Here is a 13,531-nt window from a genome sequence, read left to right as displayed (position 1 = left end):
TATATGCATTTAATGGATGTGGTAACAGCCTATTTATACGGCTCATTAGATCGGGATATCTATATGAAAGTCCCTGAAGGACTAAAGATATCTAAACCATCTAGTGAATATTCGCAAGGGTTATACTCAGTTAAATTGCAAAGATCTTTATATGGTCTAAAGCAATCTGGAAGAATGTGGTATAATCGTCTTACTGAGTATCTGGCCAAAAACGGATTCAAGAATGATGATATCTGCCCATGTGTTTTCATAAAGAAAACTACATCTGGGTTCATTATAATTGCTGTGTACGTTGATGATTTAAATATCATTGGGACTCCTGAAGAGATTCCAACAATTATAAAAACTTTAAAAGAAGAGTTTGAGATGAAAGATCTTGGAAGAACTAAATTTTGTCTCGGCCTGCAGATCGAGCATATAAAAAGTGGGATCTTTATTCATCAAACAACATACACAGAAAAGATCTTGAAGAGATTTTATATAGATAAGTCACATCCATTAAGTACACCAATGATCGTAAGATCTTTGGATGTGGAAAATGATCAATTCCGTCCCAAAGAAGAGAATGAAGATATCATTGGTCCTGAAGTACCATATCTTAGTGCCATTAGAGCACTAATGTATCTTGCTAATAATACACGACCCGATATATCATTTGCTGTGAATTTACTAGCAAGATATAGTTCCTCTCCAACCAGAAGACATTGGAGTGGAATCAAACAAATCTTTCGATATCTTCATGGAACGGTTGATATGGGATTGTTTTATCCCTATGGATCCAAGTCACAACTAGTTGGCTATGCAGATGTCGGATACTTGTCTGATCCACATAAAGGGAGATCTCAAACATGATACCTGTTTACATATGGTGGAACAGCTATATCATGGAGGTCCACGAAACAGACGATTGCTGCAACATCCTCTAATCATGCCAAAATACTGGCGATTCATGAAGCTAGTCGCGAGTGCTTTTGGCTGAGGAGTCTGATCCAATACATTCTGTCATCATGTGGACTGATTGATCATAAGATAGCTCCAACTATCCTGTTTGAAGATAATGCAGCATGTATTGCTCAACTTAAAGGCGGATACATCAAAGGCGATAGAACAAAGCATATTTCTCCCAAATTCTTCTTCACTCATGACCTTCAAAATCAAGGGACAATTGATGTCCAACAGATCCGTTCAAGTGACAATCTGGCAGATTTATTCACAAAGTCACTCCCGAAATCCTCCTTTGAAAGACTGGTACATGAGATTGGGATGCGCCGATTTCGAGACATTAAATAATGTCAGTAAGAGGGGGAGACTGTACTCTTTTTTCCTTGGTCAAGTTTTTTTTCCCATTGGGTTTTTCTTGACAAGGTTTTTATTGAGGCAGTCCCTATCACAAAGGATATTGTACTCTTTTTCCTTCATTAAGGTTTTTCCCACAGGGTTTTCCTTTAGTAAGGTTTTAATGAGGCAATAATCCTAAATGAGTATCCAAGGGGAGTGTTACAGCATGGATAGATAAGGATGAATGCTCATTTAAAGGTGGATCTAATTTCCTATGTAAGGAGCAAATTCTCATGGAAAAGTACAAGTAATAAAGTTTGAAAAGTTGAATTTATTTGCCTATAAAAGCATGAACGAGGCAAATGGATTTTACACCGTTACAAATACTTATCTTTCTCTTTCTCTTTACAACAATAAAATTATCTTCTCTCTTTATACACTATTAATAATTTCTCTTTATCTATCTTTATGTTACTGCATATAAATATATAAATTATTTTATCAAGTTACTTATATTAATATTAGTGTCTTCTATTTACATTTTATTTTATATTACCTCTTCCTTATTTATTTATTTAGTTATTTTATAACATAACTAAGATTAAAGTATTGTTTTTGTCTTTCCAACGTTTGTGATAAGTTTTAAAGTTGTCCCTAACGTTTTAAAATTAGCTCAATATTGTCCTGCTGTTAGGGTTCCATTAACGCCAGACAAAATTGAGACGATTTTGAAACGTTAGAGACTTAAATAAGATGAAAACGTTGGGAACAAAAACGATACATAGAAATAAATTTTAATTTTATTTTTCAATAAGATCAATTTTTTACTATACGTAATATTCAATTATTTTTTAATTACATCTAAGTAAATTATATTTAATCATATTATTTTTATTTTAATTTTTTTATAAATATCATTTAAAATTAAATATATTATATACAACATATTTTTTAAAAACTTTTATTTCAATTTTTATTTTTCATCCAACTTTATTATTATTAAATTTTTTTTTTAAATATCGAGAGATTGAAGCAATGGAAGGAAAAAGAGGGTAAACCAAGTAGCTAGCACCTAGCAGAGATAAAGCCTAGGTATGGGGTGTGGGGTTGATGCAATTAGTAATAAAAAACAAAAAAGATGAGTTGAAAAAGAAACAGTAAATGGAAAGTACCAAGAATCTGCGCAATGCATTCCACAACCTCACTCCCAAAGTGAAATGAGAGAAACACACTCAACCAATCCATGCCATTCACAGTTTCACACACAAAGTTGTAGAATATAGAATTATAGACAACTTTATAGATATAAAAATCTAAAAACACATATGAGAAATGTTGTTTGTTGTATTTATTTTGTGAGATTTTCCTTTGGTATAATTTTTTTTTTTCACAAAGTTATCTATACATTTTGTGTGTTTAATTTTTACAATTTAATTGCAAGTTTTATATACAACAAAATATTGATTTACATTATAATATATTTGCCTTGTAGATAAAAGAACAAAATATTTTTCCATCAGAAATTTGCAATATGTGATATGTCTATTAAAATAAAATAATTTGAAACTAATGGGTAGATATGTATCCTTTGTTGAATGAATCACACTCGCTTTATATGTAAAGAAACCAAATTAATGCTTGCAAATTGTAGAAAAATTCCTTTTTATCTTCCGTTTTTCTTTTCTACATCTTTACAAAAAGTACTTTGAATATTTAATCTCTTTTTATTCTATGCGGCCACTATTCCCAAAACTGGAATTATAAAAACAAGAAAAATAACTTTAGTAAAACAAAAACAGAAAGAAAAGAAAAGACAAAAAAAGAATAAAAGGTGGGTAAAAGTATGGCAGCAGTCTTCTCCAGCGTTTCTTCAATTCATAGACCATCATAATTCACCACTTTTCTCTCTTTTCCGGCTAAAATTTTGCATCTATTACAAACATGAAAAAGAGAAGAAGAAATATATTGATGGAAAGAAAAAGGGGAAGAAAATAATGAAGAAGAAGTAAAAAAATTAAAAGAAGAAGAATTAGGTTAAAAAAAAAAAAACACTAGAGTAAATAATAACAAAAAGGAGAAGCAACAGCATAAATAAATAGAAGAAAAAAGTACGTGATTTCATACTCATGTTTCCATAAATAATTTTTATTTTGTTAACAAATTATTAGACTAATTTAATTAGATATGATCACTAAAAAAACTATTCATATGACAGAAATATTAAAAAATAAACTACTATTTGTATTCATAAATTTTATAACATTGATAAAAGTATTTATCAAAAACGAAAATTAACATTATACCATAAAAAATAAATTCTATGCGACAAAAGTAATCAAATCCTAATATTTTATTGATTTTTAAATAAAATTCTTAAACTATCCGTCTTTATTTTCTTTTCCAAATTTACACAACTCTCACTGCTGCCACCAACACTTATCTTATTACCACTACCTCTTCTCCCCTCTTTCTTGCCTCCACTCATTGTCACTGCCACCAGAGTACTTGCAGGAGCTAGAAGCTCGACACGTTCTACTACGTGAAGTTCGCCAAAGTCAGTGTCAGCGGATACATGATCTTCGTTCTACCAGCGACGTTTGCACTAGATTAGTCTAGCAGTAGAAGGATCATTGTGCACTACGGAACGCTGTGACTCGGCTTTAAACTCAGGCCTATAAATCGATTCGCGACGCTTTCAGAAGCATGACTTGAAACCTGTGTACCACGATCGGGTTTACGCTCTTTGACACGTTTCCACCACCACCACCACCATGATCACCAGGAATGGTAGGCTAGCTTCACGCTTTCGACGACCAAAGGTCGAGTTCTTCAAGGATAGGGAAGCAGCTCGCGATGAGTTCCGAGTCCGTGAGTGTAACTTTAAAGATTCGGTAACATGTCAATAATTTTAAATTTAAAAATTTTAGGGTAAAATTTCGCAATCCAATGGAAGAAAAAAGGGGTATGTAAGAAAGACTCAGGAAGTGGAGGAATCGCAAGTCGAAAGAATCGATTTGGACGAGAGAAACGTTAAGATCGTCGATGAAGAAGTTTCGAGAAAGGTAGATGGTTGTGAGGTTGGTGGATGTGAGGCTGGGGAAGCGGCGGAGGAGAGGGATGAAGGATCGGTGATGGTAATGGTGACAGTGACGACGAGGGTGAGGGAGGCGAGGTGTGGAGGCGGTCGGTTAGGGAGAGAAAATTTCGGAAAATAAGGGATAAGGTTTCGTAATAGAAAAGGTGACTAAAGTTTTTGGACACTAATTTTCAACATTCAAGAGTAGCACGATCCGTATAACAATAAGACTCATAATGACGGTGAGTTGTGATGGTGAAAAAAAAGGAGAGGCAGTGATAATCAAATGGTGAGAATTGTGAAAATTTGTGAAAGAAAATAAATAAAGAGATGATTTAAAAATTTTATTAAAAATTAACAAAAATTTAGAATTTAGTTATTTTTATCACACAAAACTTATCTTTTATGAGTATAACGTTAATTTTTTTTATGTGTATTTTTGTCGGCGTTAGTAAAATTCATAGATAATAATGGTAGTTTATTCAATATTAAATATCACACAAACGAGTCACCAAAAAAAAAATATCACACAAACGCCATGCGAACTAACGTAAACAAGATTCATTGGGAACCGTCGGATAGCACGCTCGGCCCCAGGAAAGCGGTTGCAACACGAGTCTTGTGTGTCCTTCCCACACCAGAGCAGCCCCCTCTCCCACACTAAAAATATGAAATGTCGGATCTAAGATTCTAGAAACATTTGTAAAATTTAAAAGAATAAAAATTGTTGAGTATTTACTTCATTTTATATTTTTGTTGGTCATGAGTCATGATGTGCTGAAAATCTTCGTAAAGAGTTCATTGATGACGATAAACCCAACCCAAAAAAATGCCAAGAAATTGTGATCGCTTCTTCCTCTAAAACACCCTTCCGTCAAAAGACGTTTTTCACCTCTCGCCGGAAGAAGAAGCAGCCAAACGGCTTCTAATCGCTTCCGATTTCGTTGCATGCGTTTCGTATTTTTCAAAGACTCATCGGTTTGTTTCTCTCTCCGCAACGTGACTTTTCGGCGGCGGCAAACATGCCCATCACTCAAACCACGACTGCAGATAGTGTTTTCCAACTCCAACGCGCCAACCACTCCTCCAAGCGGAAGCTCGATGACTACGGTGATGAATATGGGGCAGATGCCGGCGCGGATTTCGCCGGCGGCGACCCCGAGGTCGCCTATGCAGCGGGATTCCTTGCCGGGATTAAGCGAGAAGAGACGAAAAACGCCTCAAATTCGCGGTACCGTGGCGCGGATGCTAGGGTTTCGTCGTCGACTCCTTCTTCGTCGCGAGCCGCTCAGTTTCGGAGCGGGTCGAGGTCCGGGTCGCGGTTACAGTTCTTCGTCCGAATGATGTCGCGAGGGAACACTGTGGTGATGCAAGCATCTCCTCACGATACCGTGAAATCGATCCATGAGAGAATCATGGTATTGACCGGTATACCTGTTTTCGAGCAGGGTTTAACATACAGAGGTAAACAACTTCAGTGGGAGAACACTCTTCAAGAGTGTGGGGTTCAGAACGACGCAAACCTCCACCTGGTTGGTCGCATGAGGAGTACGGAGCACCCTCAGGCGTGGCAGGTTCTTGAAAACATGGTCAGTCTTGTTTTCAGGCTCTGTAGAGGCGAAATTGTTCACGAGGCTACCAAGGTGATCAAGAGCCTCATCACCAGTTACATGAACATGGCGCCCAAGGTTGATGATGCTACAGCATCTTATTTCCACATTTTCGTCGCCTCGAATGCCCCTTCCATGCTGGTAACTCTCTATATTTCTCCTTATGCTGGTAACAAGGAACGTGGTGATTTATTTGTCAGGCATTTCTTGAATTCTTGTCGCAATAACATGGCTAAACCTTATCATGCTCAGTGTGCGAGTGTGGTGTTGGAGTTGTGTAGTTTGCTTATGAGGGTTGGGTGTGATGATCCTCTGTATCTGCATTGCCGGAATACTTTGGGGTCTATGTTAGAGAGTGCTGGTTGTTGCCATGTTTATGCAGGTAAGCATGGTAAAGGTGGAGGGTCTATTTTGTTGCAGGATATCTGCCCCTTTGTTCGCGAGCTTTCGAATAGGTTGTTGAGGGATTTGGAGTTATGCATCCAGCGGCCCAACAGTTCAGGGCCATTGCAGACCGATGTTTCGGACTTTGCAGCTTTCTTGACCCCTTTGAGGAAAGGAATTACCCAATTGCAAGCTATGAGGGGTATGGGGTTGGATGAAAAGTGCCATGAGGGGATCTTGCTTGCAGAAGAGGTGGATTACCTTCACCTTATATTTATTCAGATGTTGGAGAAAATGGAACAATGCCTTCGTTCTATGCAGGAATTCTTGTCTGACAAACTAAGACGGGATCGGGATGTGGGTTTGACGTATTCTGGATGTTCTCAATATCTTTCTATCTTGAAGGAATTGTATCAAATCTCGAAGCTATATGATGGGGCGGAGGAAAAATTTTGGAAGGTTTTGATGAATCAACGAAGTATGCTTTGTATACTTGTCATCCAATATGCAAAGAGAAGTGATGATCACCAGTGGATTCTTGATCACAGATCTGTGACTAATTTTGAGGTGAGGAGGCATCTGGCAATGCTGTTGTTTCCTGATGTCAAAGAAGACTATGAGGAGTTACATGAGATGCTTATTGATAGGTCTCAATTATTGGCCGAATCCTACGAGTATATAGCACAAGCAAAGCCTGCCTCTCTGCATGCTGGGCTATTTATGGAATTCAAAAACGAGGAAGCTACTGGACCGGGTGTGCTGAGGGAGTGGTTTCTTTTGGTGTGTCAAGCAATATTTAATCCAGAAAATGCTCTCTTTGTAGCATGCCCAAATGATTGCAGGAGATTTTACCCTAATCCTGGTACATCTTAATTCTATATGTCCAACCATTTTTCTTCTGCTGTTTTCCATGCATAGTATAGTGATAGTATAAAAGATTAATAACCCAAATGTATTCCGAGGAACTTTTAGTCAGATACTTTTATCCTTAACGAAGTTTAATCACCAAATTAATCCGTAACTTTTTATATGTTCGACAAATTAATCATTGCGTCAAATTTTGGCAAGAAGTTAGACATTTCAATTCTTATCTTTATTTAATAAAGAGACAGTTCCTAAAAATTTTTAAAATTCTCCTATCAGTCCTTCTTTATAGACAAACAATCTGACGTGAGGACTGATTTTTCTAACATATTTAAAGTTTGGGGATTCATTTGATGATTAAAATTTGTTGAGGGTTAAAATGTCCAACGAAAAATTTCTTAGGAATTGATTTGGGGTATTACTCAAACATACATGATTCATGATAAGACATTATAACAACTTCTGCTCTGATTTTGTTGCCTACCTTATTTTATGGGACAATACTTTGTTCTTGGTGGTGTATCCCATGCATACTGATATTTGGATAAGGGTTACATTCTTTTGTAATCATATTTTTCTTAATAAATCAATCTTCATCTTCAAATATGCGGTTATCTGTATTAAATGGGAAAGGTTCAGAATGGTACTGAGCCAGTCCACCCATTAACTCAGTGTGGACACTGGGCATGCAACTTTGTTGGTTACTCAGATGTAGCAGCTACTTATTATTACTTAGCTTCTCAAGAATCGATGAATCATTGGATTGCCATTTCTTGTGTTTTCTTTTTGCAGATTTATCAACTCTGTATTCTGAACATGTATGATTACCATTAAACTGGAATCCAATGTGTTTTCATTGGAGACTATGGCTCCTTGTTCAATGTTGAGCATTTTTGTAACTTGCTCTATATAATGCATCTGTGAATATTAATAAAGCACTCATGCATAGCCAAGTTTACTATGTCTTCTTGTTTGCAGCATCTAAGGTAGATCCTCTGCATCTAAAGTACTTCAGTTTTGCTGGTCGTGTTATTGCATTAGCTTTAATGCATAAGGTGCAAGTGGGTATTGTTTTTGACCGTTTGTTTTTCAAGCAATTGGCTGGAAAGTCTGTTACTTTAGAAGATATACAGGCGGCAGATCCTTACTTGTACAGTAGCTGCAAGCAAATATTGCAGATGGAAGCTGATTTCATTGATTCAGATGCTTTAGGACTGACGTTTGTGAGAGAGGTGGATGAATTAGGACACAGGAAAGTGGTTGAACTTTGCTCTGGTGGGAAAAACCTTGTAGTGAATAGTAAGAACAGGGAGAAGTATGTTTCTCTTCTCATTCAAAATTATTTTGAGACATCGATATCTGAGCAGGTATCACATTTTGCCAAGGGCTTTGGTGATATCCTTTCTAACTCAAGGCAACAGCCGTTCTTCTTTAAAAGTTTAGATCTTGAAGACCTTGATTGGATGCTCCATGGGAGCGAAAGTACTATTTCTGTCGAAGATTGGAAGGCTCATACGGAGTATAATGGCTATAAAGAGACTGACTGTCAAATATCTTGGTTTTGGGAGGTATTAATGATACTGGTTTTCTGGAACTAACATGTCTTTACATCCTTTCTGCTCCACTTTCTCCTCTCCCTTTTTGTTAACTTTTTCTTTTGCGAATGTTATTTTACTTCCCCATTTTGAAGAACTTGGAGCAACGGTTGAGTTGTTTCCGAGTGACCTCACGGTTTTGGGTTCAAGCCATGAAATCAGCCACTGATACAATTACGAATTTATGATACAACTTCTTCTAATTTGTTAGCTAACTCTCTTCCTTTAGTCCTGATATCTTCAATTTTTTAGGTGCTACCTAACTCCCTCCTTGAATCTCTCAGATTAACATATACATTCTTCCGAAATTTCTAATGTTCAGCACATGCTGAGAACATCTCTTTCTACACACTACTCTTTTACATAATAGCCACTTACTGTTACTGGTACCAGTTCTAGAGTACATATCACACTGACACAGATGTCTCCCTTCAGTTCATTTGCCCCCAAATACTACGATTTTAAAATATTTAACTTTAATCATAATTGGTGATGCTTTGTTTAAAGAAAAAAGAAAAAAAAAAGTACTTCTATAGTTTGGCCACTGTACTTTTGTGAAGCCATATGCTAATGAGTTGCATTTTTTTCATATTCTTTCCAGTTTGAGCTATACTGTATGATTATCTAATATTATAAATTTTTCTATTTGGATCATGAATTGCAGAAATACAATAAATCTAACATTATATTCCGTCCAAAAAAATTTGGCAGATTGTTGGTAGAATGCCAGCAGAACAAAGGAAGATTCTTCTGTTCTTTTGGACATCCGTGAAATATCTGCCAGTTGAAGGTTTCCGTGGTTTAGCTTCCCGTCTATACATTTACAGGTCTATGGAAACTGAAGACCGCCTTCCTTCATCGCACACATGCTTTTACAGGCTGTGTTTCCCGCCATACTCATCCAAGGCTGTCATGCAAGATCGCCTTAGAATCATCACTCAAGAACACATCGGTTGCAGTTTCGGTACCTGGTGAGAATACATTTGCAATTTGGGGGCTACAAGTGGTTTTCGTTTTGACTGCACAGAGAAGTATCACTGCTCTGCTTTGTACAGTTATAGCATCATTGTTCCATCTATCCTTGAATTGGATAATGTGAGAAGGTTCTGTAGTTCTGTTTCCCGAATCAATTCAGGGTTGGAATGTCATTGCTGCTCTGTCAAATGTTTATATCGGGGTCTAGTGTCAAAAATAAAACAGGATTAAAAAAGAAAATTTCATTATATTGGTGGTGATGTGGTCATTGTTCTGGTAAATAGGTGTTGGTTCATCTTCCCCGGTGACATGTAAGTTTGGACAAAATCATGTTCAAGGGGCAACTCTTCCTCCTTTTAATCTATTAGGAGTTTGAGAATTTCTAACATTCTCACTATTTAACCTATTTATGGGCTTATGCATTCTCGTCTACTCCAGCCAAGGCAACCCACAGGAGAGAAATTGCACTTGTTTCAGTGACAGAAAATCATTAGATGTCAAGGGCTTAAATATGGGTTTACATTAGATTTTAGATATTCCTATCTGGTTGGTATGAATACTTCTAGATGAGTTTAGGGAAAAAGAAGAAAGAATGGAAATTCAGTTATTTTCTTCATACTTTTATGTAGCAGTAATACTTGGGAGTTGGGAGTTTTTTGGCTTCTTTCTTCTAATTTATTTATTGGTAATTTTGCTAAATAGTTACATTCGGTTTTTCGCCAACTTTTCAAGAATGTTTAGTTGAGTAAACATGAGGTAAAACTTCTATGGATGGATGATTTTGACGTGCCTATGAAAATTTTTTACCCGTTATGATCACTTAACTAAACATGCTCTTAAAGGTAGATCTATTTCTGCTTTAAAAACTGTGATCAAAATAGTAGTGCTTAGTTAAATATTCAAATCCATTATGCATGTTTAACCAAATTGATTCTTTTGTTTAATATCCTCTTGCTGCACTTAATTTGTGGAGGTTCAGCGTCTTTGATTTAGAAAAGTCCTTTCTTTCACCCAGTGACACGAAATTATTATATAGATTGGTGTATTCTACTGTGACTATAAAAAGTGTCAGTAGGACTATATTTGGAAGGGAGACTGAGATTAGAAGACAAACCTGTGTCTTTACTTTTTGAAAGTATTAAATGGATTAAAATTGTGTTTTAAGACTAAAATTTTAGTATTAATATCTGAAACTAATTTTAGCGTCAAAATGAGACACTATCACACTAACTGCTACGCTAAAAACATAATTTTATATATTTTTTTTAAATTGGAAAAAAAATTCGGTCATTTGTATATTTTTTTGGCCCATTATTGCTCCAAGACCCTTCTTGAGCGTTTTCTATTTAGCCGCATTGGGCTTTCTATTTTGCTATGAACTGGTTTGGGTATGACCACCTGACACGATTTGCTCTCTTTTTTGTTGCAGGAACCTTAAATTGGTCACTGCCTCCCTTCTCCTTCGTAGATCAGAGGATTACAACATGCTGCTATCACCACAGAGTCTGTAGGAAAATTTCTCATCTCTACTGGAAGTAGAGATTCACCGTCAAAAAGCGATAACATTTTAAGAAGTTAGTTTTTTATTTATCTATATTATTTGTTATGGAAAGTACGTTTTATGTTCTTGTGATAAAAGATAAAAAATTTATTGTCATTAGTTTATCGGTTAAACTTGTTTTAGTTCAAAATAAAACTATATGTCAAATTCATAGTTGATGGTCCATTTATAGCCATTATAACTATCACTTGAATACATATCATAGAAAAGAAAACTACTTGGCAATGAAAGATCTGAAAAAAAGAAAGCAAGAGAATGATATAATATAAAATAAGAATATTTTATTGAAGCCTAGAGAAATACAAGGAACACACCATAACAAACTCATGTAACCCTAGAGGAGGAGGCATCATAAAACAAACCATACAATTTTCTCTCATATCCACCAACTTGGCATGCAAGTGGTGTGCTTACATGTTGCTAAATATCGAAAGACTTGAGCACCATAGAAAATATAACATAAAAAAGAAAAAAGAAAAGAACTTTCCAACCTCAAGATGCAAAGAAGAAAAGGTAGACCCGATTCCAACAACCAACTCTGGTGTAATTAAGCTTCAGCCTTCTCAATAGCAACTTCCGGTTCTGCTTCCACTGCTGCCTCATCTGCTTTCTTCTCTTCCACCGGAGCTGCTTCTTCTTCTTTTTCTTCTTCTGTCGTTACTGCCGTTTCAGTTGCTTTTGGCTCCTCTGCTGCTTTCTCTTCACTGGCTTCTTCAGCTTTTTCCTCTGCTGTCTCTGCCTCATCACTCTTCTTCGCTTCCTCTGTTACTACTTCTTCCTTGCTCTCAACCTCATCAACTGAAACTGCCGGAGCCTCCGCTTCTTTTGCTTCCTCGCTGGTTTCTTCCTTCGGTGCTTCTGTTGCTGGAGCCTCCGGGGCCTCGGCCTCGGTGGCTGGTTGTTCAGCTGGTGCTGCCTCCTGAACCTCAACCTCAACCTCGGTTGGTTTGCTTTCTTGCACTGGTGCTTGTTGTGCTACCTGCGCACAACATCCATCCATTCATGTCATGCTTTGAATTATCATTGTTACCTAGATTATTTTTTATTAATAGTAGATGTAGGTTCAACCCTACTTGTTCGATTATCTTGTTACCTTGGATACATGCAACTTGATTAAAAATAATAAATTAAATTCGTGACCAGGAAAGAAATCGAGATCATGGATCTAGTGGAAAATCGTTCCTGATCATGAAGCCTATGAATGCAACACGTTGATCTGATTTAAGCTGCTTAATCATGACCATCCACTTAGTTTTTATATTGGTTTATGTGTGTGTATATGAGAAAAATATATAACAAGAACAATAAAGTATAGTTAGAAAAAACAACCAACGGGAAATAAAAAAATAAAATAGAAAACAAAAGTAGTAAAGTGTCTTGATTACTGTTAACGCGTGATCAATATTCCGTATTATTTTGTTGATCCCATATTCGCACATCAGAAAAATAAAACTGATTGGTCGATCGTCAGAACTAATTAATTAACATTGACAATATAATTAAAGATATATAGAACAATAGAAATATTTGGTTAGTTAATTAATTTTCCATGATGTTCCTGTACAAAAGTAGAGAAAAGTAGGGTATCTAGTACAAGAAAGAGATCAGAAACTGTGTGTATGTTTTTAATTTACCTCAACACTGGCCATTTGGAAAGAATTGAAGAAACAAAGCTTAAAGAAAGGAATGAATAAGAGAGAGAAAGGAGTGAGTGTTGAGTTGTGAGGAGGTGGTGAAGGTGAGAGAGGTTTATATAGAGATTAGAGATAGAGGCCAATACGTGTTTATTCAAAGAGTGTGTGTGTGAGTGAGGTGTCATCACTTATTGGAAGAATCTTTTTCATGTAGACGGCTCATGACACTGACACAAATTAAAAGACGCCAATTATGTGTGTCTAGCTAGTTGTAAATGTTTCTTTTTTTTTTTCATTTTGTTTCATTTTTTCCTTTTCGTGTATTTCTTTCCCCTTCAAGATATCACAATATGTACACACGTATACTCATTCAAATTTCTTTTAACCATTTTGACAGTAAATACATGACCATTTTTTCTAATATACGAAGGAAACAAGATTGTTCTTGTCCGTGAATTTAATATGCGTATTTTTTACTGCTATTTTCTTTTGTTTTCTACTGTATCTCCTCTTCCGGCAGACTAAATACTAATTTGTCGCAGTTTTTTTTTCAC

At 36.1% G+C, this 13,531-nt stretch overlaps 2 protein-coding genes across 4 annotated transcripts; one reads left to right on the top strand and one right to left on the bottom strand.

Annotated features, from left to right (window-relative positions):
- On the top strand, nt 5,086-11,880 carry LOC107638691 (E3 ubiquitin-protein ligase UPL5). 2 transcript variants are annotated; one of them, XM_016342047.2, is made up of 5 exons: nt 5,086-6,105; nt 6,217-7,210; nt 8,191-8,780; nt 9,519-9,778; nt 11,212-11,880. In XM_016342047.2, the coding sequence occupies exons 1-5, from the start codon at nt 5,377-5,379 to the stop codon at nt 11,291-11,293; spliced, it is 2,655 nt and encodes an 884-aa protein (XP_016197533.2). In that variant the 5' UTR covers nt 5,086-5,376; the 3' UTR covers nt 11,294-11,880. The 2 variants fall into 2 exon arrangements, with proteins under 2 accessions (XP_016197533.2, XP_016197532.2); XM_016342046.2 differs by having other exon boundaries at nt 5,087-7,210.
- On the bottom strand, nt 11,753-13,232 carry LOC107638690 (cytochrome c1). Of its 2 annotated transcripts, none has more exons than XM_016342045.2 (2): nt 12,978-13,232; nt 11,753-12,322 (listed from the first exon to the last, which is right to left on the bottom strand). In XM_016342045.2, the coding sequence occupies exons 1-2, from the start codon at nt 12,990-12,992 to the stop codon at nt 11,891-11,893; spliced, it is 447 nt and encodes a 148-aa protein (XP_016197531.1). In that variant the 5' UTR covers nt 12,993-13,232; the 3' UTR covers nt 11,753-11,890. The 2 variants fall into 2 exon arrangements, with proteins under 2 accessions (XP_016197531.1, XP_020976272.1); XM_021120613.1 differs by lacking the exon at nt 12,978-13,232 and adding an exon at nt 12,729-12,908 and having other exon boundaries at nt 11,804-12,322.

The sequence above is a fragment of the Arachis ipaensis genome, chromosome B04 (assembly GCF_000816755.2).
Source record: "Arachis ipaensis cultivar K30076 chromosome B04, Araip1.1, whole genome shotgun sequence".
NCBI classification, from domain to species: Eukaryota; Viridiplantae; Streptophyta; class Magnoliopsida; order Fabales; family Fabaceae; genus Arachis; species Arachis ipaensis.
Note: the sequence above shows the minus strand (reverse complement) of the source record. Positions and strands in the feature narration are given on the sequence as shown.

Bases quoted from the DNA above. Each gene is read 5' to 3' on its own strand.
- LOC107638690 (XM_021120613.1), bottom strand. From the start codon at position 12,782: ATGTGCGAATATGGGATCAACAAAATAATACGGAATATTGATCACGCG. The intron at 12,323-12,728 runs GTAATCAAGACA...TGTTGTGCGCAG, and splicing joins ATATTGATCACGCGTTAACA to GTAGCACAACAAGCACCAGT.
- LOC107638691 (XM_016342046.2), top strand. From the start codon at position 5,377: ATGCCCATCACTCAAACCACGACTGCAGATAGTGTTTTCCAACTCCAA. The intron at 8,781-9,518 runs GTATTAATGATA...AAAATTTGGCAG, and splicing joins AAATATCTTGGTTTTGGGAG to ATTGTTGGTAGAATGCCAGC. The intron at 9,779-11,211 runs GTGAGAATACAT...TTTTTGTTGCAG, and splicing joins GGTTGCAGTTTCGGTACCTG to GAACCTTAAATTGGTCACTG.